We start from the raw sequence: 25813 nt of genomic DNA, 5'->3' as shown, positions 1-25813 counted from the left end.
AAATAATGTTGGTAAGTCCTCTAACCATACAGGCATTACATGCCCTGTCATTCATCGACATGAACACAATAAATATTGTTTTTATGAATATCTTCACCATGAACATGGCAAGTAAAGTACAACTTAAGTTATTGCAAAGGTTAAAAACAAATTTGAAGGCATGTTTCAGGTCTGAGGATAACCACATTAAAAGAAGAGAGCCTTAGGAAGAGGTATGGAACCAACTACACTACAATCTGCCAAAGATTTACTAACTAGTAAAGGAATGTAACTTGAGTAAAAACAACTGTTAAATATTTGCATAAAAATGTGGCTAGCAGATCACTCAATTAATGTGGGATCTAGGAAAAAAGCAGAAGTTAAGATATTTTGCTTGCAGTAACATACAGTACACAAAATGTCTATATATTACAGATTTAGATGAGCTATTAATGGGGATTTAATGGAAAAGTATGGTGATTTTACATAAGGCTACCAAAAAGCATATGCATCTTCAATTCAGAACAGCTGACAAGACTTGGATTTCGGTTTCTCTGCAGATCTTGACTCTGATCTTGGTTCCCATAAAAACACACAAAAACTCTACTACAGCTGCAATTACAAGGCAATGAATTGCTGACTCTATTGGCTCACTGTACGCTCCACTGGTTCAAACTAATGTATTGTGAAAGTATGAAAACTCGTTGCTAAGCAGGACATGGTTGAGTTGTTGTGTGTCCTATTGGCTACTGCTGTTATCTGACATCATGCATTGGCAGGATGACACACGTTTTCCCATGCAATGGCTGTAATCTGTTATAATCAGAACTGTGCTTATAGTAAGTATTGTTACTGTTTTACTGTTTTACTGAAATCAGCTTTGCCTACAAAATCTGCTACATTTTTAGCTAAGCTCTTATCAAGACGCTAAGACTCCATATGTCAGCCTGTGAATAAAACTAAACAATGTACTTAGAATTCTTGTTCAGGAGGATTACCTAAATTAATGTTGTATGCAAAGCAGAAAATTACTACTGCTACTAAATTTCAACTGATGAAAATACCACATAGGTGATGGTCCCCCATGGTCTTAAAAAATGACTTTGTAAATTATGTGATGTGACTATTCGTGAAATTAGTACCCACCAGATTTTACCATGCACAACAATGGAAATGTGGTCCAGTAGTACTACTTTGGATTCTATACTATTCCAAAGTCACTGTAACCTAACCAAACAGGTCATGCACACAACATCTATATTTTCAATACCTCAAAGTGCTACTGTACAGGTTTTATAATATTAACTAATTACAAGACATTATAAAAGCATCCATTTTAATTACAATTCTTTGCTACTGTAAAGTTATGCCAGAGTTACATACGGTGATGTTGATGGTGTCATACAGGCCTTGAACTCTCGCAGTACCTCCAAGTATGGCCTGTGCGACTGAAATGCCACAGTCTGAGTGAATATCTGGACCATCTCTTCGGAAAGTTGGGCTTCTCTGAACCTAGAATACAAAAAAAAAAACAATTAATACTTAGGCACATGACAGGCAAGAACACATCACTGCAACACAAGTTAACATATTCCAGTGGCCAACCTAAAGTGAGTCCCTTGTTGCTCAAGTGGTTCTACCCCCAACACCTCAACCTAATTGATAAATCCACCAGCTTCAAAGCAATTAAAACTGAATAAACATGTTTAAATGCACAAGCAGCTATGAAACTGCACAAAAAAACCCCAAACTCAATGGCTTTAAGCAGACAGATGGCATACAGCAGTACTATACTCAACAGCTCAAGAGCAATCTCCAATAGGAGATAAAGATGCACTTAATTTTCTATACAGCCCTGAACACTTTTTTTTATATGACCAGAGCCCAAATAGAAGCTATCAAACATCACAGGCTATCAAATCTAGATAAAGCTCTGACCAGAAATGCAGCCTTAATCTGCAAAGTCAAGAAGTAAGGCAATAAACTATCTAGAACAAAAAGAATGGTCTTTACTTAAGAGTCCAAGGCAGAATTTTCTGTTTTCCTCAAATCTCTATGATGCCTTTCATTGGAGGGGGCTGGATCCAACAGGTTAGTGACTAAAAAAGAACATGCATTTTTATGGTGAAAGTGCAACTGTATGCACAACACTTGAAACGCAGATACAGTTTTAGTCTCTTAAAAGTTTTGTTTAACTTCCACAGAAAGCAGTTGCATACTAAGTGCTTTTCTCGTTTTAAAAATGTTACACATTTTACATGCTGCAAGATTTTGAATGGTAAGAAAAAATAATGAGATTGCTTTAACAGCAGCAATTCTCTATTTCATTTGTTTTAACATAGTATCACTTTTATAAAATATATCCTCCAAGGACACATACGATCCAAAGATTAAATGCATGACTTTGAATGAAAAGTACAGTTTTGTACCTACCATAAATGTAGATGTCCGATAGACATGCAACTGCAGTCATAACATGTGGGTTGTCCTGCCTCAGGCAGCCCTCGGTCGGCCGGATTCCAAAGTCTGGGTCCGACGTCGGCTGATGTCGCATTTCTCTCCGACGTCAGAGCGGCTGGAGTATATAAGAATCAGCCGACGCCATTTTCTTCAGTGTTTCTTGCCCCAGATGCCAGGTGCCCTCCAAGGAAGGCTGTAATCAAATTGGAAGACAAAAACAGGATTCCAAACAAATACATGAGCAATAAAACAAATACACCATAACAGATATCCCCAGCTAAGAGTAAGGGGGTTAGGAGTGGACCCTAAGCATAGAGGGGTATGGAGGGAGGGAAAACCCGACTGCAGTTGCATGTCTATCGGACATCTACATTTATGGTAGGTACAAAACTGTACTATGTCCTTCAAGAATGCAACTGCAGTCATAACATGTGGGTAGAATACCATAGCTTAGCTGGGGGAGGAGGTATGCTCTAGGAAATAGATGGTGTTGCAATCAAAGCCTGCTCTGGATCTGGAATATAGAGGGAGATTGTAGTGTTTTGAGAATGTATGCACGGAGCTCCATGTAGCAGCTTCTAGAATGTCTTTTGTAGGCACCCCTCTTAAAAATGCTGTAGAGGTGGCTGTAGCTCTGGTGGAATGTGGTCTGACATAGGCTGGAACAGTCTTTCTGTGAAAGGAATAACAGAATCTGATGCAATGTCCAATCCATTTAGAAATAGTCTGTTTTGAAACTGCTTTTCCTTGGACTGCAGGGGCGTAAGCTACGAAAAGCTGTTCAGACTTCCTACTGGCCTTGGTTCTGTCCAGGTAGTATCGAAGTTGTCTATGAATGTCCAAGGTATGCAAAAGTCTTTCCCCCTTATTCTCAGGATTGGGGAAGAAAGCAGGCAGATGAATGGCTTGATTTAGAGAAACCCTAGAAACCACCTTTGGCATAAAGGTAGGGTTGGTCCTTAATGAAACCCTGTCTCTGTGGAAAATAATAAAGGGTGGTATTGCCATTAGGGCCTGTAGCTCCGAAACCCTTCTTGCTGAGGTAATTGCCAACAGGAAGGCTGTTTTCCATGAGAGAAATTGCAAGTCAACTGAAGCTGCTGGCTCAAAAGGAGCTAGAGTCAGTTTTTCTAAGACAAAATTGAGGTCCCAGGCTGGCACTGGGGCCTTTCTTGGTGGCTTAATGTTCTTGATTCCCCTGAGGAATTGTCTTAGTAAGGGGTGAGAAAAAACAGGAGGATCAGTGTTGTATCTAGCTGAAATAGCAGATGCATCTATCTTTACTGAAGAATATGAGAGGCCACTCTGTAACATATCTGCCAAATATTCCAAGATAAGTGGGATGTTCAATAATGATGCATCATGTCCTTTGCTGGTATTCCAATTGCTGAATCTTTTCCACTTTGCTAAGTAGACCTTTCTGGTGGACGGTCTTCGAGTCTCTGTTAGTATCCGCTGAACTTCCTTGGAGAGAGATAAACTGAAGTTATTTATGGGATCTCCCAGGCTGTTAGCTGCAGAGTCTGAAGGTTTGGATGCAGTGTTTCAAAATTGTGTTGAGTCAAAAGTAGAGGCCACTGAGGAAGGGCCCACCTCCTGGTGTGACATATGCTCCGTAGCAGTGGGTACCAGTGTTGTCTTGGCCAATCCGGAGCTATTATGATTCCCTGGGCTTCTCTGCTTTGATCTTTAGTAATACTGAGGTCATCAGTGGCAGAGGTGGGAATGCATAGATTGCTAGGGAGTTCCAGTTGAATGAAAGAGCATCTATTTTCCAAGCCTTTGGATGGTATGTCCTTGTGCAAAATTTTGGTAGGAGATGATTGAGGTGAGAGGCAAATAGGTCCACTTCTGGCTTGCCCCATGTCGAAGTGAGTTGTCTGAAAGCCTTCGGATGTAACCTCCAATCGTGTGGATCTGTGAAATTCCTGCTTAGGCTGTCTGCCAACACATTGTCTTTTCCTGGAACAAACTGTGATTGTAACTGGATGTTTAGACTCAGTGATTTCTCCCAAAGCTGCATTGTCAGTCTGCAAAGGGGGTAAGAGTGGGTGCCCCCCTGCTTGTTTATGTACCACATCACAGTGGTGTTGTCTGTCCGTATCAGTAAGTGACCTTGCTGGAGTTGGTTTTGAAAAGCCTCGATAGCATGCATTACTGCCAGCATTTCCTTTTGGTTTATATGGAGATGTGTTTCCTTTGGAGACCATTGTCCTTGTATACACCTGCCTTCCATGTGCGCCCCCCATCCGAGGTCTGAGGCGTCTGTAGTCATGGTCTGTGTTATCTGTGGTTTTTTGAATGACATACCTGTGTTTTCCTTTCTCACCGAGGCCCACCATAGGAATTCTTTTTGTAGGCATGGAATGAGTGGTATGATTGTCTCCAAGTTGTTGCTGTGCTGAGACCAAACGCTTTTTAGGTACCATTGAAGCTTTCTCATGTGTAGTTTTGCTAATGGAACCAGTAGAATGCAGGATGCCATGTAACCCAGGGCCTGTAGGAATCTCCTTGCAGTCATCTGGGTGAGTTTTGCTAAACCTTTGAAGTATCGAGTTAACTTCTCTTGCTTGTCTTCTGTCAGGTAAGCCATCTGAGAGGCTGTGTCTAGTTTGGCTCCTAAGAAGATTATTTGCTGGGATGGCTGCAGTCTTGACTTTTGGAAGTTGACTGTGTATCCCAGGGCTTGAAGTAATCGTATGACATATTCCAGATTTTTTGTCAACATCAATTTGTCGTCCGCTTGTATGAGGCAGTCGTCCAGGTACGGGTAAATTTGTATACCCTGGAGCCTGCAATGAGCAATTACTGAAGCCAGGCATTTTGTAAACACTCTGGGCGCAGTAGATAAGCCAAATGGCAATGCTGAGAATTGATAATGCTCTGGCCCTGCAAGAAATCTGAGGTATCTTCTGCAGCTGTGTCTGATAGGGACATGCAGGTATGCCTCCTTGAGGTCCAGAGTAATCAGCCACGACTCCTTGCCCAGCATGAGAAGGAGTTGTAGAGTCAGCATTTTGAACTTTGGTACTATGAGAAAGGTGTTTAATGCGGACAAGTCCAGTATTGGTCTCCATTGAGTTTCTTTTCTTGGAACAAGGAACAGTCTTGAGTAAAACCCCTGTTCTTGTTCTTGTTGTGGAACTCTTTCTATTGCTTTCATTCGAGTTAGCAGAGTGATTTGCTTGATAGCCTCTGCTCTTTGATGTTGTGGTAGATTTGGCATGCCTTGTTTTCTTGGTAAGGTATGAAAATGAAACCTGTACCCTCGGTCTATAATGTCCAAAATCCATTTGTCCTTTGTCAGTCTGTGCCAGTTTTCTGCAAACAAAGATAATTTCCCGCCCAAGGGAGCTTCTAGTTGTTCCCTGGTAGGCGGTAGTAGAGGAAAGTCATTGAGATTGTGGTTGTTGGGCAGGAGAAACCCCTACGTCACCTCTTTAGTTTCCTGGCTGCCATTGACGTCCCCTGTAAGGGCCTCTGTATTGGCCTCTTCCTCGGCCACGTCTGTTCTTACCCCTTTGAAACTTTTCTGGATTAGGAAAGGACCAGTTTTTGAAGGCCAATTCCTACTGAATCTGGGGGGTTGAACCTGGAGGAAATCCTTTACAGTTTGAACTGATTTTGCTTTTTCTTCGATGGTCTTTAACACATCCTTAGCATTTGCACCAAAAAGCTTGTTCTTTTCCAAAGGTGCATCCAGAAGTTTTGCTTTTACATGATCTGGTAGAGGTTGATCTTTTAACCAAGCATGTCTACGCATCACTGCCCCTGTCATAGCTGCCCTACATGAAGCTTCCAGTGCATCATATCCACATTGCAGGAAGTGATTGCTTACTTGCTGAGTGTTATGTACAGCTTCCTGCAAAGTCTTCCTGTCTAAAGGATCAGGAGAAGCTAATGTTTTTTGTAAATCTTCTAAGAGATAATCCTGATATTGGAACATATGAAAAAGGCCATTTAAAGCTCTCATAGATAAGGTAGCGGATGTGTAAACCTTTTTACCCCATCTCTCTAATGACCTTGCTTCCCTATTGGACGGCAAAGGATTTTTTGAGGTGGAGGCTGAAACTCCTTTAGGCCCCTGTGAAATAGTTTCCAAATCAACAGTGTGGGCCCTGAATAAATGGGAATGAGTTTCTGGGACCCTGTAATACCGGTCTGGCTTGGCTGGAGCAGGAGGGAGAGAATCAGGGGTAGCACTAGAATCAGAATACAAATCATCCAGAACATCAAGTACAGGAGGAATAGCTAAGGGCCTGTGCTGAGGCTTCTTAAGGAAAGTCCTAAGGCGTTTCCTGGAATCAGAATATTCCTGGCCCTGCCACTTGAAATGTTCCCTCATGGTGTGCAGAACTTCCCCAAAAGAAATATCCTCAGGAGGGGAGGCCGAAGGTATGGAATCTTCGGCATCCGAGTCCTCATAGGTCTGGAAGAGCTCTTCCTGGCTATCAGAGTGGACAGAGCCCTCAGAGTCTTCATCTGAAGGAGTAGGGTCAGAGGGTTCAACCCGGGGCCTTTTATCAGGAGGAGGCTGGGATGCTCTCTCAGGATGGGCCTGTGAACCTCTAATCATGGAAATTAAATCAGCAGCCATGGACATAATTTGTGTCTCCGGAGTCGGCTGAGGTAAGGATTTAGAAGTAATATGCTTTGTTTTGCTGGCTGCCTTAGCCCTAGTGTAGGCCTTAATAGACATGGCCATAGGAGGCCTGGCAGCTCCACGTGCAGGAGTGACCTTGTCTACAGCAATGATCTTGGGCATTTCCTCGGTTTCGGTATCCGGAGGAAAATCTATAACTGGCGTAGGAGGAATGTCTGGAATCGGAGTCGTCGGTAATGCGGTGTCTTCGGTTCGGAGCGGTGGAGAGACCGTCTCAGAGGGAACCGGAGCACTCGCGCTAGGTTTTGGCGTAGAGTCGGTGGTAGACGCGGGCCGAGGAGGTCGGTCCCGGTCTTTTCGCTTTTTGGGAGTTTGCGATGTCGGAAGATCCGACGGCATGGTGTAAGCAAATTTATCGCCGAAAAAATCTTCAGCGAACTCCGCCCGGCGCCTGAGAGTGCGCTTGTTGAAGCGAGCACAGGCTACACAGGCCGAGATGTCGTGGTCTGGGCCCAGGCAAGGGAGGCAGTAAGAGTGGAAATCCTTATGAGGTATTTGTTTACCACAAAAAAGACAATTGTTAACTTTTTCAGTAATTTCTGACATCGGCTGAGGCAAGAAAAGGTCCCCAACGGGGTACTTAGCTTTTTTGATGACTTCGGTATCGTAGAATACAGGAGCTGACCGACCGGCACTTGCGAACTGCTTCTGCTTCAGGCACCGCGTGGCAAGAAAGACTGAAGAAAATGGCATCGGCTGATTCTTATATACTCCAGCCGCTCTGACGTCGGAGAGAAATGCGACATCAGCCGACGTCGGACCCAGACTTTGGAATCCGGCCGACCGAGGGCTGCCTGAGGCAGGACAACCCACATGTTATGACTGCAGTTGCATTCTTGAAGGACATCAATCCAGCAATGCAGGTTGACATGACAGACTGCAGATAACCACTGACATTCATGTTGTTTGGCCACAAAAATTACAGATGAATCAGCTCTAACGTGCTTAAACACACATGCACTCCTCTCAAAAGTCAACTGGGGGGGGGGGGGTGACTGGACTGGATAAGCAATTCAAGAGAAAGCATGGAGGGCTTTATATATAGTTCCCAAACATGCAAGAACATCTAAAAGATTTAGTATTTTTGCTTGGAAGTGTTTGCATATGTAATTTTATACCCAAAGCAGACTAAACTTTTTTCCTCAGGTAGACTGCAGGTGTTGGAGGTGTGATGGGAAAATTTTTTGGGAGTGTAATGAGTGGGCAGACTTTAAAAATTCACAGCAGACTACTCTGTCATCAATATTGTGTGAGCAAACTGGTGTAACAAAAAGAAATGATTTTTTGAAATAGGTTCATAGGTTCATACTAGGCTATCTGCCCAAGGGCATTTATAAGCCTAGCCAGAGTTTTGTGGCTTTCGCCACCCCTTTAGTTTGGAGGATACTATGCCCATTATTTTGCTGTGCCTCTGTCAAGCAGTGACACTGAGATAAATCCCTGGGGTATATCTGCGATCTCCCATCCATTGGTCAAGATTTCTCTTGAACAAAGCCAGCGAGGTGCTCTGCCTCACATGTACCGGGATTTTGTTCCACAGCAGTCTCTGGGTGATGAATCTGTCCCTCCAGCACGTCCTATTAATAACTGTGTCAAGGTTTAAGTCTCCCGCCCTTGTAGTTCTGAGGGATCTAGATTTTTTGAGGTGAAGCATGTTCATCAATTCTGGGTTGGACGTGGCCTTGTATGTCAGGCACAGATCACCTCTGAGCAGACGGTAAGCGACTGAGTAGAGCTGAAGTTCCTTCAGTCGGGCAGCATAGGACATTTTTGAGACCCTTTATCCTTTTGGTGAGGAACATTTGGGGCCTTTCCAGTTGCTGCAGGTGTCGTGTCAGATACATTCCGAATGGGGCATTGTACTCAATCATTGGCCTGATGAGTGATGAGTACAGGGGGACGATGACTTCCCTTGATCTAGATGTGAATCCCTTCATGATCAGGTGGGCAATGTAGAAGGTCTTTCTAACTACTTTGGCAACGTGAGTATCAAATGAAAGGTTACTGTCAACCTGGGTACCCAGATCCCTGATAACCTCTTCTGTGCTTAGTGGGTTGCCGCCTATATGGTAGCTAGGGGTAACCTTGTTTTTCCCGAAGGGTATGACTATGCATTTTTTGGCGTTTAACTTTAGGCCATGGTTCTGGCTCCAGTTTTCCGTTTCTATAAGACCCTTCTGAAGGATATCTGTGTCAGATGTGTTCTCAACTATGGCCAGTTTGCAGTCATCTGCAAATTTTGTCAGCCATAATCCTCCTGTGTTTGCTTGTACTTCTGAAAAGTAGATGCCGAACAGGAGAGGGCCCAGGACTGAGCTCTGTGGGACACCACTTGTGACAGGCTTTGAGTCTGACATGGCGCCAGCAACTCTGACCCTGTGGGTTCTGTCACTTAGCCAATTTGCAACCCATCTTGTGACGTATGGGTTTACATTTAAGCTGATGAGTTTTTCAATGATACCTGAGTGGGGTATTGTGTCGAAAGCCTTTGCCAGGTCGAGGTAGGCTGTGTGGACTGCCTTTCCATCATCAATGGCCTTGGTGACTGTTTCGAAAAAGTCCACCAGGTTTAGAAGGCATGATACAGAATTGGAGTTGCATAGAAATAGTAAGGCCTAGCAGAGTTTAATTCTGGTGGCTGCCAAAAAATAAAAATGGAAATCAAAGTCTAAACCAACCATACCAGACATAATGAATGCAGTAACCGCGATAGAAGACCTGGAAGTTGGATCTTTAAAAAAGGGTAGGAGCAAAATTACATAAAAAAGGGAACTGTGGGAACAATATATAATAGTGCTTTGGAGGAGGAATCAGGTTTAAGGGAATGCAGGAATTGAATGAGCTATCTGATGTCTGAATGACAATTACTGCATAGAACATGTGACATATATTTGCAACTGAAAATGTCAATATGGTTTTTCATTTATACAAATTTATGACTGCCCATTGTCATAAGCAATAATACAATAAAGATGCTGGTTTGAAAACAAGTCAATTAGAGGCTTGCAGGGGGTTATCTTCCTTTGTGGTATCACAGCCAGCAATATCCAGAAACATTCTAACTGCAAATATGGCATCCCTGAGTACAGCTGTCATGAGCTGTACGACCCTGGGCTTCTACGTCTCCTGATACTTTGTCAGGGCGTGCACCAATGGTTGCACAGTTAATTTCATTGGTAATCTTAAAACGTCAGGATACATCATCAGTTTAGTCAGAGAGAAATTATTCTCAACAACATGGCACCTCAACAGAAATAATGCTGACACTTGTATCATCTCCAACTTAAGTGATACAATGGATTATGGATTAAGTACATTCTTAAAATGTAAACACATTGCAACAATTTACAGTGGCAATGGTTATGCACTTAGCATCATACCTTTCCCCTTAAGAGAAAGTCCTCTTTTTCAAAATTACAAAGTACTGTGGTACACTACTAACATTTGACAGCATGAACTGATCCTGCAAATGCATATAATTAATAAATATGAGCAATATGATTTAAGAAACATTTATAAATATATTACCAGCTGCTACATGTAGTTAGGTTAAGTATTTAAAGCTTACAGTCACTAGAAAAAACTGAGTCAACAGGAAGAGTTGCACTCGATTGTGCTGGCTGGACTGCATTCAGTCTGTATTGCAGATAGTTGTACACCAACTTCCACCCTTGTCTCTGATGTTTGGTTGAGGCAGATCTTTTTGTTAGCACAGACACAGCTTTACTGCACATAGATCTTATTCTCAGCTCAAACTTGTTCAATTGGTCCTCAAACACTGAATTCATGAGGGTATAACTCGATAGGTTTTCTATTCCATCCAAATATAGTACCACCTCATTTGACTAATGTAGGATCACAAAACAGGATTTTTCTGTACTACATCTGTTGTGTTCCACTTTTTCCTCATCTTCCAATTTTAAGTGGACTGCTTGGCTTGGTTGAAGGGTAGGAAGTAGATGTGCAGAATGACACCAGTTATAAAAATGTATATAAAGTTTTGGCCTATTTTGCTTGACTACACTGTACGGAATAACTTTAAGCTCATGTTTTGCATCTAACATTGTCATCTCTGTTTGAATTTATCTTCCAATCATTAGCTACAAAGGACATACTTTGATGGCACTGTGTGGAGTAGCTCAATGTGCCATGAAAGATCTATGAGTTTTAGTACCTTTTTGTGATTTTTGTCTCTCCGCACATCACCATTTGATTGTGGATCATAGGATCAAAGGAGGTTACTAGGCTAAGGACCTAGGGTCCTTACAAGCCTAGCAAGTTTTACCCTTATTTCCACGATCAGCACATATTGTCACTGTCCCAGAGGGACACGGGTGGAACCCCTGGGGTGAATTTATGGTTACTTATCCAATCTTCCAGACTGTGTTTGAAGAGGGTCAATGAGGATCTCTGACTGACATGAAGTGGGAGTCTGTTCCAAAAGTGTGGTAATCTCTTGGAGACAAATCTGTCCCTCCAGCAGGTTCTATTAATGTCACATAGCAGGTTAAGGCCTTTACAGCGAGTAACCAGTGTACCATTTGACTTGCAGATATGCAGCATTTCCAAAAAAGCAGGGTCAAAGACTGCCTTATATGCAAGACATAGATTGCCTCTGAGTAGTCTGCATGAAACAGAATAACATGACAATGATTTCAAATGATCCTCATAGGACAGATGCTGAAGACCTTATATTTTCCTTGTGAGGAACCTTTGTGGTCTCTCCACCTGCTGCAGGTGCCTGGAAAGGTACATACCAAAAAGGGCATTGTACTCAATTATTGGCCTGATGAGGGAAGAGTACAGGGAGGTTATAACTTTTTTTTTTTTTTTTTGGAGGCAATGCCCTTACTTTTGAGACAAACAATATATAATGCCCTTCTTACCACTATGGAGACATGGTGATGAAAGGTAAGGTTGCTGTCAACCTGTGTGCCCAGGTCTCTCACCACTGAGTGCATACTTAGGGTGATATTATTGATGTGGTAGTTAGCAGGAACTTCACTCTTACCGAAAGGGATGATAATACTTTTTTTGCACTGAATGTAAGGCCAAGACTGTGGCAACAATCATCTGAGTAAGACCCTCTTGTAGGATGTTGACATTCTTTGGAGATTCTATGACCGCTTCCAGTTTTGGATAGTGAAGACTTGACACAGCATGTCAGAAACTCACTTGACAAACTGTATACCATTGTCTAAAACTAGTTCATCAAGCAGACCATACCTTGAGAACATTGTTTGAATCTGGCTATTATCTGTTGGCTAGCCATAGTCAGTAAATGGATTACTCCTATATTGTGACAGCAACAGTTAAACTATGAGGTAGCTTTTGCCTTCACACTCACATAAGTAAAGACTTACATTTTGCCATGGATCTTGAGGTAAAGATATTGGCCCAAATGTCTCATCACTGCAATGGTTTATACACAATGCAGAACTGACACTTGGAGACCAGGTTTATGACACCTTGGCTGACATTTGGCCGCCACACTGATATTTTGTCTCCTTCTTGGCATAAGATCTTGATTACCTTTGTGTATGTGACATAGCACTTCTGCTTACTGTGATGAAGGTATTGTGATTCTACACTGATCTAACAACAGTCTTTCACTGATAAATACATTCTGCCATGCATTTTACACGTTGGATAATGGTTTGCAATTTTTTGCCACTGCGATTAACTTGACGAAGTTCGCCTACTTATGCTCTGCATACAAGGGGATACCATCGCATTCTGGATTGCTGGATAACATATCTGTAACAACTAGCTGTTCCACAAGCACATGGACTGCTCTAGCACTGACCCACCCAAGTCTCACTAACAGTACTTTTACCTTGGTGGAAACTGGTGGAGATCATGAAAAATTAGTCACTGAAACTAACAGTCCACAGAACACAGGATAATAGGTCTTGTGACTATTTCTGCTCTGCTAGTATTCACCCTCAAACCAAATCTCTAATCTCGAAGGACAGCCCATCAAAGCCAAGGGTGAATTTATGAATACTCATCCAATTGTCCACTTCCCATATGAAGGAAGACCATGCATAATTTGCAATGGGAGTCTATTCTAGATGCGATAAAGGCGCTATGTAATGGATCTCTCTCTCTACACCTTATTTTATCTACTGGTAAAGACTAACATCCCTCATTCCATAATTTATGGAAGCATTCAATTTATGGAGATACAAAATATCCTGGACTACTTGTTCTCTAATGGCTCAGAAGCCAGGGCATAGATCTCCCCTTCACAAGTCTACAAGACACTGAATAAAGGGAAGTGATACTAATATTTTCTGGTTGTATAGAAGTGTAAGCCGGTGATGATCTTAGTTAGGAACCTCTAAGATCTTTCTAGGGGACACTGTACTCAATAATTGGCCTAATCAATGCTTAACATAATGGGATAATGACATCTTGGGATCTACAATACATACCCTTGGCGATCAGCTGCTCCATGTACAAAGACTGTCTACTGCCATCATGCAATGATCAAAAGAGTTGAATTATCAATCCAGGTACCAAGGTCTCTAACAATAGTTTCATTTTGGAGTGGGGTAATATCTATGTCATATGCTGGGAGGGGAGGGATGGCTTACCATATCCAACTATGTTATACTTTTTAAATTTTAATTTAAGTCAGCTGTTCGCAGATCTACTTCATAAAATTGCAAGCTCACAAAACCAAATTTCAAATTAGCGAGACAACAACATCGAACACTCAAAATAACAAAATACCATAATGTCAAATCTTGTAAGCACAAACCCGTACTGCTCATGCTAAATGCCAGTAGGTGGTGTTTTATGGAGATAGTGGACCCGTAATAAAAACAGCTGCTCCATTTAAACAGTTCAGATAAGATAAAAACGTAAAGTTTCGTTCAGAATAGATATCGCGGTACATTAAGGATTGGAAAAGTTACCCTTTCCTCCATTGTAGTGAGACAACAGAGTTGGTATATATTATTTGCAGGGGGTGTGGGGAGGTGTAGACCCCCACATGTGGGGTACCCTGGGCTTGATCACCTGCAAAAACACTGACAAATTTACATTTCTGTCTAATGTGAAGTACTTAAATGGAGCAGCTGTTTTTGTTAGTGCTCTGTTATCTCCATAGAACACCTTCTACTGGTGTTTCGCATGCACAGTATGGTTTCATTTTTACAAGGTCAAACATTATGGTATTTCTTTGTTATGCATGTTCGATTTTGTCATCTCGCTAAGTTGACATTTGATTATGTGAGCTTGCGATTTTATAAAGCAGATCCTGTTAGCACATCAGATGTTTATAAGGTCTTGGTGTAGGTCTTGGGTGTCAGGAGACTTGAAAACAACTCAATTTATGGTCATCAGCAAACTTGTTCAGTCAGAGGTCTGTCTGTGGGTCTGAAGGTTGGAAAAGTACATGTAAAACAAAAGGGGTCTTAGCACAGAGTCCTGCAGAAAGTACAGTTGTGTATACTTACCATAAATGTACATGTTTGAGTGTATTCACTGTTGCAGTCATCGCACTTGGGTTATCTGCCTGCAGGTAGCCCTCAGTCGGCCCGAATACCAGAGTCTTGGGATTTCTGTGTCGGATGTTGTCACTTCTTCTATGATGTCAGGTCGTCAGGGGTATAAAACATGCAGCCGACGCCATTACATCAGTTTTGCTTGCCCCAGATGTCAGGAGTCCCCAAAATAGGAAGCAATTACATGGTGTGAAACACCTCCAGTAAAAAGTAAACACCATAGCCATTAAGATATGGCCAAAAAGAGTAAAGGTAGAAAGCACAGAGAAGTCAGGGGGCTGGAGGGAGGGTAACCAGGAATGCAACAGTGAATACACTCGAACATCTACATTTATGGAAAGTGACACAACTGTACTATGTTCTTCGTGTTTCACTGTTGCAGTCATCACACTTGGGTTGATTCCCAAAGCTGAGGAAGGGTGGAGGCAGTCAAGAAGTATTAGGGCTGGCTAGTAGGCCTTGTAAGACTGGTGTGGCAAATCCAGCTCTGGATTTAGAGGAGATAGGTAAGTGGTAATGCTTGGTGAAGGTGTGTACAGAACTCCAGGTTGCAGCTTCCAGGATCTCCCTGGTAGGGACTCCCCTGAGAAATGCTGTAGAGGTTGAGGTAGCCCTAGTAGAAGGAGTTTTGATCCACTGTGGGAAAGGTTTTCTGTGGTGTTTGTAGCAGAAATGGATGCAGTGTGCTATCCATTTGAAAATGGTTTGCTTTGAAATGGCCTTACCCTCTGCCCCTGTAGCAAAGCTGACTAGCAGCTGGTCAGTTTTTTTTCTGAAAGGCTTAGTCCTGTCAAGGTAGAACATGAGCTGTCTGTGTACGTCCAAGGAGTGCTGGATCCTTTCCCCTTTATTCTGAGGATAAAAGGACGGATTGGTTTAAAGCCACACTGGATACCACCTTGGGCATAAATGATGGGTTAGTCCTGTCCGCATGGAAAATAATGAAGGGTTCCACAGCCATAAGAGCCTGTAACTCAGCCACTCTTCTTGCTGAAATGATGGCTAGAAGTAAGGTCGTTTTCCAAGAGAGGAATTTTAACTCTGCTGTAGCAGCAGGGTCAAAAGGGGGAAGCGTGAGCTTCTCTAGTACAAAGTTAAGGTCCCAGGCAGGAGTGGGAGTTCTCCTCGGGGGCCTTAAATTGTTAGGTCGACTCAGGAACTGTATGATTAGAGGGTGAGAGAAGAGGGGTGGCCCAGTACTGGAATGAGCTGAGATGGCAGAGGCATGAATCTTAATTGATGAGAAGGATAGGCCTTTGTGGAGTAGCTCTGCTAGGTAATCTAGAATTTGAGGTAAGGTGGGCACAGCTGTGTCCTTTCCTTGAGACTGGCTCCAAGAACAGTATCTTTTCCACTTTTCTGAATAGGATTTTCTAGTACCAGTGAAACCTGGAGTAGAAACCCTGTCCCCTTTGCTCTACTGGAACAGGCTGAATAGCTCTGATACTGAGAAGAGAAAGTACTTGCTTTTAAGCCTCTGCCCACTAGTTTGGATGAAGGTCTGGCAACCCACTTGGGGTTGGCAGTGAGTGGAAGAATCTGTATCCCTGGGATACAGCGTTTAGGACCCACTAGTCCTGGGTAATGTACTTCCAAGATTTTTGCATGCAGGGCAAGTTTTCCTCCGAGGGGTGCAAGTACTTGGGCATGGCTGGGAAGGATGATAGAGAAGTCATTGTGAACTTTTTTCCATAAGGGGGTGGCTTACCACTCCCTGCTTTTGAGGTGGGAGCACTCCATTGTTTAGATCTCTGCATACCCTGAGACTGTAGTCTTTGTGGTCTGTTGCCCCTGGGTTTGGGCTGAGAAGGTCTGGGAGGAACTGGAAAGGACCAGTTTTTAGAAGGCCAATGCCTACTGAATCTAGGTGGCTGTACCTGCAAGAAATCTTTAACAGTTTGCATAGATTTAGCTTCTTCCTCCATCTTTTTAAGAACAACTTCTGCTTTTGTGCCAAACATTCTTGGTTTAATGGAACATCTAGTAATTTTGCTTTGACGTGGTTTGGCAAGATTTGTTCCTTCAGCCAAGCATGCCTTCCCAGTACAAACCCAGTGACAGCAGCCCTGCAAGATGTTTCTAACGCATCACAACCACACTGCAAAGTATGCTTACTAACTTGGTTTGTAGAATGCATTAACGCTTGTAAATCTTTATTTTCTGTACAATCAGAAATCAACACAATTTTTTGTTTAATTAGTTCCATAATATGCTGCTGGTACTTCAACATGCGAAACTGGCAATTTAAAGCCCTGATGGCAAGAGCTGCAGAGGTATATACCTTCTTACTGCATCTGTCTAAAGCCCTAGAATCCACGTCCGAAGGGGTAGGGTTTTTGGCTGTAGTAGCCTTAATACCTTTAGGTCCCTGGGAAATGGTCTCTGGATCTGCAGTGGGATTTTTTTAAAGATAAATTTGTGAGAGTCAGGTACTCTGTAGTACCGGTCAGGCTTTCTAGGAGCAAGTGGTAAAGTATCAGGGGTAAGACTGGATTCCATGAAGACATCATCTACAACATCCAGGACAGGGGGTATAGCTAGAGGCTTCTGCTGAGGCAAGTCTAAAAATTCTCCGAGTCTCTTTTTGGATTGTTGGTAGTCCTGGCATTCCCAGCAGAAATGCTCTCTTAAGGTATGCAAGGTTTCACTGAAAGAATAGTCCTCTGGAGGGGAGGCAGAGGGAATGGAATCCTCTGCATCTGAATCCTCAAAGGTAGATAAGGGTATGTCCTGGTAATCAGAGGGGTCAGAGTCATCAGACTCATGGTCTGTAGAATCAGAAGGAAAATCAATTCTTAGTCTTTTAGAGGGGGAAGGCTGGCTTCCACTAATTAAAGTAATAAGGTCTTCAGCCATTCTAAGCATTTGTTTCTGTGGCATGGGAGATTGAGAATACTCTTTGGTCATTGGTTTCCTTGGCATAGTGCGAACTCTGGGCCTGAGAAACTCGGTAGTTTTGGTCAGAAACGAAGTAGTCAGTTTAATACAAACATCGGAAGGTCTGAATACACCCTACGAAGCCAGTGCCTGCACAGTAGCTCCGGACCCATCCAAGGTAGACACATCCGCAGGTTCCATAGTCAAAGAAGCATCTCGTGGCATACCGGACTCCGAATGGGTCTCAGTAGAGGCCTGAGAATCTGTAGAAGCAGGTATCAGGGGATGCGAAAGCGACTCACTGAGTACCAGTGGACTGGTGACTAGCTTAAAGGAAGCGTCTTCAGCAGTTTTGGACCTATGCGGTCTGTGTCTGTCTTTATCCTTACGTTTTTTTTCAGAAGATCGGTAGTTGGATGGCTTATCAAAGCCATTTCGGAATATGGAGAACGAGAGTGAAAGAATTTAGTGGCAAAGATTGCCCAATGACGAATAGTTCGGGTGTTAAACAAGGCACAAAACCGACAGCGAGGAATGCCGTGGTCTGGGCCTAAACAGGTGATGCAGCAAGAATGAAAATCTCTGTGAGGCATTTTCTTTCCACAGGCAAGACAACTTAACTTTTTCTGACATCGGTTAGAGCAAGAAAAAAGGATCCCCAATGGGGTACTTAGCTTTAGAAGACTTCAGGTTTGAAACTCGAAAAATGAAAATTTCAGGTAGCGGCCGACCGGCACTTGCGAACTTTTTAGGGCTCCCACGCAGCAAGAAAAGCTGGTGTAATGGTTACAGGTTATAAATATGCAGGTTAAATAGTTTAAGGAGCAGCTCTACCAAGACTTGCTTGGTACTGTTTATTAAATAACCTGGCATATCGGGTCAACATGGAGGAAGTATTTTTAGTATTTGACAGCACTGTTAGTATGTGATCTTTGGTGATAGGTGGTATGAAGTCTTCGGTGCTACGTGGGCTGTGGATAGTCATTTCATGGGGACATACAATGTGCCTTGTAACAAGCTATAAACTGATGTTTTTTGTTCATTGTGATTTGGAGTTCAATGAGCTCTGTTTATGGGTCACTGTGGATCTGTCTTGCAGGTGATAAGGTCTCTCAAAAAATATGGAGTAAAACACCACATTTGCCATCTGGTCTGAAAACATGGTTTGTGGCCAGTTTGGAACTGGAAAATGTCAAGGTTTAATAGGTATCTTTCTTTAACAACTCTACTGAAGGACAAAGAAAATATGAAAAGACCTGGTATAAACTTGACCAAGAAGTTACACATGCCTAGGACTTGTCTTAACTCAGGTACACAGTATGGATTTTGTAACTCTGCTACTGTTCTGTCTTTGCTTACATCTGGTGTAATTTCAAACTTGTTCCAAAATTGTGGCGCTCTGTTTTACTGAAGCAGCATTTGCCTTAAACTTAGAATCATGCACATTCTTCTCCAAGCCAAAAAAGGGATGTCATTCATAACAGCAGGACATCTAGCCTTCTGAACAAATCAGCCATTTTACTACGAGGGATTTTAGGTGCCGAGGTTACACAAAATGACAGCTGTTTAAAACAGAGCCTTCCAACTGAGTAATTATGGTTGTCAGCTTTTGTTTTTCTTTATCTAATGGCATTTGTCAGAACCTACTGGAAGCATCACGCATGGAAAACAAACACTTCAGCATTACCACATTTTAGTACCATGTCTTCTTATGTAGGTGAAATGAACCTTTCATGCACAACAGCATTATTGAGCATTTTTAAATAATACATATTCAGATCTTTTTAATTACTATGGCCATAGTGGAACACCACTTAGTTGCTTTGGTTTCACTTTCAGTAACACCAGGGCTTTACATTTGGTTAAGTTCTGCCTCTATTTGGACAGCATAGGAAAGGATCCATTTTCTGTGTGGTCAAAGCAAAGGGAACAGCATTCAGTTTTAGCTACTCATCTACAATTAAACTTGCACTTAATTATGAAGCGTGACTTTTCATGTACTATTTTTTTCTTTTTGGCACAAAATTCACTGACTTTGCTAATTATTGACTCATATGTAACATTCTAGCCTTATGCAAATGAAATAAAGTAACTGCACATGGCCAGTCAAAAGATTTTAAGAAATCAAAACTTCAACAGCTTAAATTTCATTATCAACAAAATTATTTTTTTTTCTTGGCTTTTCAGTTATAGTTGGTAAAAGAATGACTTCCAGGTAAAAAGGCTTTTTAAAAGTAAAATACTTGAGTCAGACCTCGGCAGATTCACTTGAGGTGATGTGGCACAGTTTTCTAACTAAACTGTCTTTTGGCTTTTCCCGGTTAGGGGTCACCACAGCGGAACTCCGGTCTGCTATTGATTGGCAGTAGATTTTTACGTACTGGCTTGCCGGGCCTAATGCACAACCTTCAATGAAGGAATGCCCATTCAAACATATCGCTACACAGAAGACGCTCTGAGAATCGAACGGGCAACGTCTAACTGTGAGGTGACAACGCTACTGCAGCACCACCACCGCAGGCACAGTGAAATGGCATTTTTCATTTTTGCTCATCAAAAGATCTCCATTTTGACACTATCATATAATATATCCACGATGCCCAATTACATTCATTGTTAGTTTTAAAAATGTCAAGCTATACCACTGGTTTACTGAAACAAGTACCCTGAGCAATATGACAATCCAACATAAGCAATGCTAGCACTTCAGGTATCTCATTATGGACTGTAGCTCAAAAATGCAAAGCATGTTGGATATGTACAGTCTTTAAATGGTACTACTTTATAATACTCTTAAGGCAATGGCTGTGTTACACATTCACAATGTTTACAAACATTTCAGCAAGTTAAAATTCACTGACTGCAATACTCGGACATTTCTGAAAGATTGTTCGACTGGTCTGCTGCCCCTTTAGCAAGACTATCAGACTGAAGGTTTCCTCAGAAAGACAGGTCTTAGGGGGTGTTCAGAGAGAGATCTCACTTTCCTCATGTGGCTCAGTGATAATGGTGTCTGATTCCACTGCATCCTCTTCTCTGGACCAAGATGCAGCAGTACACCCTAAATCTAGGATGAGTAGGCTTACCCATAGTGTACGGGCAAGGGCTAAGCATGAAGATAGTGATCACTAGATGGTTGGTTAATACGGTGGCAAACCTCAGAAGTCTGTTGACTAAGAACATCCGCATGAAGCCTGACACTAACCAACCCAAGCTCATTAAGGATGTATTGCTGCAGCCAAGATGAATTACAAAAATACATCAACCAGCTGTCTGATATTAAGTACCTGACTCTGCCCTGTGAGCCCCAACTCAGGAGGACCAAGTAGAACCGCTTAACCTAGACCATCAGAATCTGCTGGATACATGGTGGAAAGGATTCCTTGGTCACAAATGCTACTGCAAAAATCACACTCTGGGAAGGGGGGGACAGGGGCTCAAAGACGCATTCCCAAGATACAGATCAGTAGCAGTTCATCTCCAGCCAATCTATTAGTGAATGGGAATTCCTAATGCCTACTCCCAGAAGTACTCCTTGCTAGGCTCCCAATATTCACTGAAACAGATTAGCTTAAGCCTGATCTCCAAATGCTTCAAATGAGAGGATGGAAAATTAAGTCTGCAAAGCCATCTCAGTGATGGACTTCATTCCAGGAGACTGTGGCAGTCTCCCTTCACGTCTTTCACCTTCTACATAGTAGTCCAGTACTGGCCTATGAGTATATGCAAAGCAGCCTTCTGGCAGCTGGCACAAAGGGTTAAGGTGGTGAGCTGTAGTTCCCGAGATACAGGGTTTGATTCCTTCAGCCCTTATTTGTTACTGAGTCTCCTGTTTTTTTTTTTTTTTTTTTGGCATTAAAAAGAATCTTGAGCAAACTCCGGATGCCATCTAGTCTGGTGGGACTGCTTGGGTGAGTCTTTTGTTGAGCAGTTTTTGAATTTCTAAAACTGCTGGCATCACTGTGACTGGGTAGAACATCTGGATTTCTCAGTTTGTTTGGGTTATTTTCAAAAGGGAATATTGTAACCTCTGGTTATAATCCTCTACACCCAATTGCCTGCTATATTTAGCCAGGCCGGTATGCGCAGGGAAGGTCACCCCCTGACTGCCTCCTGAGGACGGCAATCTGGCCTCCACCATTCAGGAGCACTGACAAAAGTTACCAGAAACGAATCTCTGGAACCTTGATTTTGCTGGCCGCCTCTGCCTCTAGCACGGCGTCTTCCATTTTAACTCCCCCTTCTGTCCCGGGGGGGGGGGTCATCACACAAGTCCTGGAAAAGCCCTTGGGACTTTTTGAACCATAGCCTTCCACTCCTCTGGTTCCTGCAGTAGGGCCATTGAGGAGTGGAAAAGTGTACTCCCACGGCAGAAAGGGTCTTTCCACTCTTCTCACATCTGGTAAGGGTCTCTCTAACTTTAGGCCAAAAAGGGATGTTCCACCAAAGGGAGGACTGATGAAGAGTTAAATGACTCCACAAACTCACACAAGTGCATCCAGGTATGTCTCCTCATGGCTACACCAGAAGCCCCTGCCCTAGTCATCCCTTCAAGTGTGTGTACAATAAGCCTCATGGACAAATTACATACTGACTCAAGGGTTGCTAGCTAGGAAGCTACTTTATCCTGAACCTCCTCGGCTATGGTTCCTGTTAGAGTATCTGACAAGCTCCTTTATCAGATCTCATTGAAGCCTGGTGAAATATGCCATGAAGTTCAATGACCTAAGCACGAAGGTCGATGAAGAGTATAAGTGCTTCCTGAATCTATTCATCGTCCTAGACACTTTATTAGGAGGGCAGATAGTAGGACTTTCATCAGCAAGTTCCTTTTTAGTGGCTGCGGCAATCACCATGGCATCTATTTGTATCCCTTTAGCCCAATGTTGCTGATCTGTGGGAGCTGACAATACGGTCTGGTCTCTTGGGGATTGGTTCGATGGAATCAGCAGTCTTCCAAGCCTGCTGCGCAATCAACTTAGTGGGCGGAGAGACCCAAAAAGTAGATGGTCAGCCACGGAAAGTCTCTAGGTACAGTAACTCCTCTGAGGAAGTCTGTTGGGAAGTCCAGCCACCCCTCAGCTTCTGGATCTTTAAAATGTCATCAAACAAGACATCTTCCAGGGGTGACTGAGGAACATTCCCCTTCATCAAAGTCAGTATCTTATGTGCAAGATTCTTCAGGCGAGTCCAACTGCTTCCTCTTGCACTTTCGCTTCAGGGGTATCTCTTTGGTGAGATGGGCCAGGGAGGGGTCGAAAGAGGACATGACTGCCATGACTGAATCCTAAGGTTTCCGAGTCTGCTGCTGGGGGTAGCTCTGGGCAAGGGGGTAGGGTAGGGATGCTGTTCATACAAGAGAGTATCAACTGTGAGCCCGTAGTGGACAAGGCCCTCTCCATAGCCCAGAAAGCAGCTCCCCTATAGACGAATGGGATCCCGGAATCAAGAGAGACTCCATCAAAACCATGGTCCCATCCTGCACCGAGGTAGCCACCCCTGAGCCCGAAGCCAAAGTCTAACTTGTGTGCCTAAGCCCCGATAAGTATGGATGGCTCTGACATCAGTATCGATCCACACTCCCTGGAACCAACAATGAAGCTCAGACCCCGAGAGGTCTTTGGTTCAAACAGAACCAAAGAGCTCAGGGCAGTCATCAGCACCAGAGAAAAAGATCTTACCAGCACAGACATAGTTGACACGGCGGGCCTGTCAGAACTAGGAATTCCAAAGTTTCGGTTGGAGTCAAAGGAGGAATGAGAACCAGTTTAGACATATGTAAACTTTCACAGCCAGAAATGGTAGGAACCAAAGAGGAAGCTAATCACCTCGCCACCTCGGTGAGGCTCTTGGTGGACCAGATCAGAGAGACTGATGGGGCTGGGGTTTGTCCAAGAATGGGCTTGGAGGTCGGTCTACAAATGAATCTATTGTTGGAGAAAAAGAAGTTATGTTCTTACCATAACGTTCCATCTGTGTTTCTGATCTTCATTCATTCTTGACTGCTGGGTCTCGGTTCCATCCTCGGAACCGACTTGGCCGTTGAAACAAGCTCACGCCAGCCAGAAACTCTCGAGTTAAGGCTACCCATTTATACCTCTCTTCCCTTCCCTACAGATTGAGTTTTGCCTGTAGAAATAAAATTCAAAAGCTTTGTCTGATCAACTTCCCTACCACAAAACCAGGACTAGATCTGAACCTCCTCCAGGAGTCTCTGGAAGGCGAGATGTCAAGAATGAATGAAGATTGACAACACAGATGGAATGTTATGGTAAGAACATAACTTCTTTATCTAATGTTGTCAATCTCCATTCAATCTTGACTGTTGGGACAGAGTCCCTAATTACTTTATGTCCTGGGAGGCCCTATGGAAGGATATTCCTGAGCACCATATAGCTAAAGGATGCTCTTCCCCTGGAGACCGTATCCAATTTGTAATGAGCGACAAAGGTATGTGGGGTAGCCCAAGTGGCCTCTGCACAAATGTCATCCATAGAAGCTCTAGAATGAAAGGCTACTGAAGTGGAAACTGATCTGATAGAACGAGCCTTGACCTTGGTCGACAGATTCATTTTATTTTGGTCGTAAACAAAGGTGACGCACACTCTCAACCATTTTGATAAGGTAACTTTGGAAAATGGTTTGCCCAGTCGAGTGCTTGAAAAGGACAAAAACAATTGCTCCGATTTTCTAAACAATTTTGTTCTATTCAAGTAAAAACGTAATTGTCTGCATACATCCAACAAATGTAAACAATATTCTCCTTGTTTAAGAAGTTTGGGAAGAGAACTGGTAGGTATATGGCTTAACATGAGAGTCTGATACAACCATGGGAAGGAAACAGGGGTTAAGTCCTAAGTGATACTCCCTCTCTGTGAAAAATAATATATGGACATTTCACACACAAAGCCTGTAATTCTGATATTCTCCTGGCTGACATGATGGCCACCAGGAAAAAAAGTCTTCCAAGATAAAAATCTGATATCACAGGTGGCTGCTGGCTCAAAGGGCTGACGGATTAAACTTTGCAAAACTAATGCTAAATTCCAAGGTTCAATGGGTTCCTTAAAGAGTGGTTTCAAATGCACAATGCCTTTCAGGAAGGTTTTGCAAAGGCGATGAGACATTAAAGAAAGGTCATCACAACCATTATAAAAATTTGAAATAGCTGCTTAATGAACTCTAACAGTAGAAGCTGAGGCTCCTGATTGGAAAATAGCTGACAAATATTCTAATACTTTATTAATCAAGGCTGAAAAGGGTCAATTCTTTCTGCAAGAGACCAAAGCACAAATCTGTTCCATTTACTAAGATAAAGTTGTCTGGTGGATGGTTTATGGGAAGCCAGAAGTAACTTCTGTACTGGGGAAGATAGATTATTTTGCCTGCCAATTAATGGAAGTGGAGGCACCAAGCCATCAGCTTGAGACTGCAAAGGTTGGGATGGACCAGCCCCTGCAGATAAGACAACCGGTCTGAGGTTGGGTCCAGAGTCCACGGATGGTGAACCAGGTGATGCCAGAGAAAGGGGAACCAGACTTGGCAGGGCCAATAAGGTGCAACAAGGATCATTTTGCCTCTCAACCGTTGGTCTTTCGTTAAAAACTGGGGGATCAGAGGGAAAGGCGAAAGGTGTAAAAAAAGACGTTATGTACTCACCATAATGTTCCATCTGAGTAGTTGTATTTCATTTGTCTTCAACCTGTGGGAATACGGATCAGTATCGGATCCGAGCCGGCAACTATTACTAGCATCAGCTCTGAGCTCCAGACTCCTCCCCTTACCCATAATACACCTCCACTGCCTTCCATCCCCAGATCGAGTTTGCTAAACTTGTACTGAGAACCCGACCTGACAATATACTTGTGACCTATACTGCAGCCCGTAGGCTCATCATGCACCAAGGTCCGGGGGAAGGAGGGAGGGATGGTTGAAGACAAATGAAGTACAACTACTCAGATGGAACGTTATGGTAAGTACATAACTTCTTTATCTGAAGTAGTTTACTTCATTTGGTCTTCAACCTGTGGGACACAGTCCCCAGCTACTAAACCTCCTAGGAGGCCCTCATGGAAGGATATTCCGGAGCACCACGGAACCAAAGGATGCTCTCCTTCTGGAAGTCGAATCCAAATTGTGATGAGAAATAAATGTATGAGATGAGGACCAAGTAGCTGCACAGCAAATGTCATCCAAAGACACTACACCAGAAAGCCGCAGATGTAGCCCTAGACCTAGTGGAATGAGCTTTTACCTGACCTGGAGGAGACATGCCTCTGTCCTTATAGACCTGCAGGATGCATGAAGAACTCCATCTAGC

At 43.1% G+C, this 25813-nt stretch overlaps 1 protein-coding gene across 2 annotated transcripts in view; it reads right to left on the bottom strand.

Moving 5' to 3' along the window:
- Positions 1-25813, bottom strand: part of DNAJA3 (DnaJ heat shock protein family (Hsp40) member A3) — a 911667-nt gene that overhangs the window by 375002 nt on the left and 510852 nt on the right. For both annotated transcript variants that reach the window (XM_044089330.1, XM_044089331.1), the window contains exon 8: positions 1363-1491. In XM_044089330.1, coding sequence (XP_043945265.1) covers positions 1363-1491 — 129 coding nt within the window. The remainder of the gene's footprint in view (positions 1-1362; positions 1492-25813) is intronic.

The sequence above is a fragment of the Protopterus annectens genome, chromosome 12.part0 (genome assembly GCF_019279795.1).
Source record: "Protopterus annectens isolate FY-2018-M chromosome 12.part0, PAN1.0, whole genome shotgun sequence".
NCBI lineage: Eukaryota > Metazoa > Chordata > Ceratodontiformes > Protopteridae > Protopterus > Protopterus annectens.
Note: the sequence above shows the minus strand (reverse complement) of the source record. Positions and strands in the feature narration are given on the sequence as shown.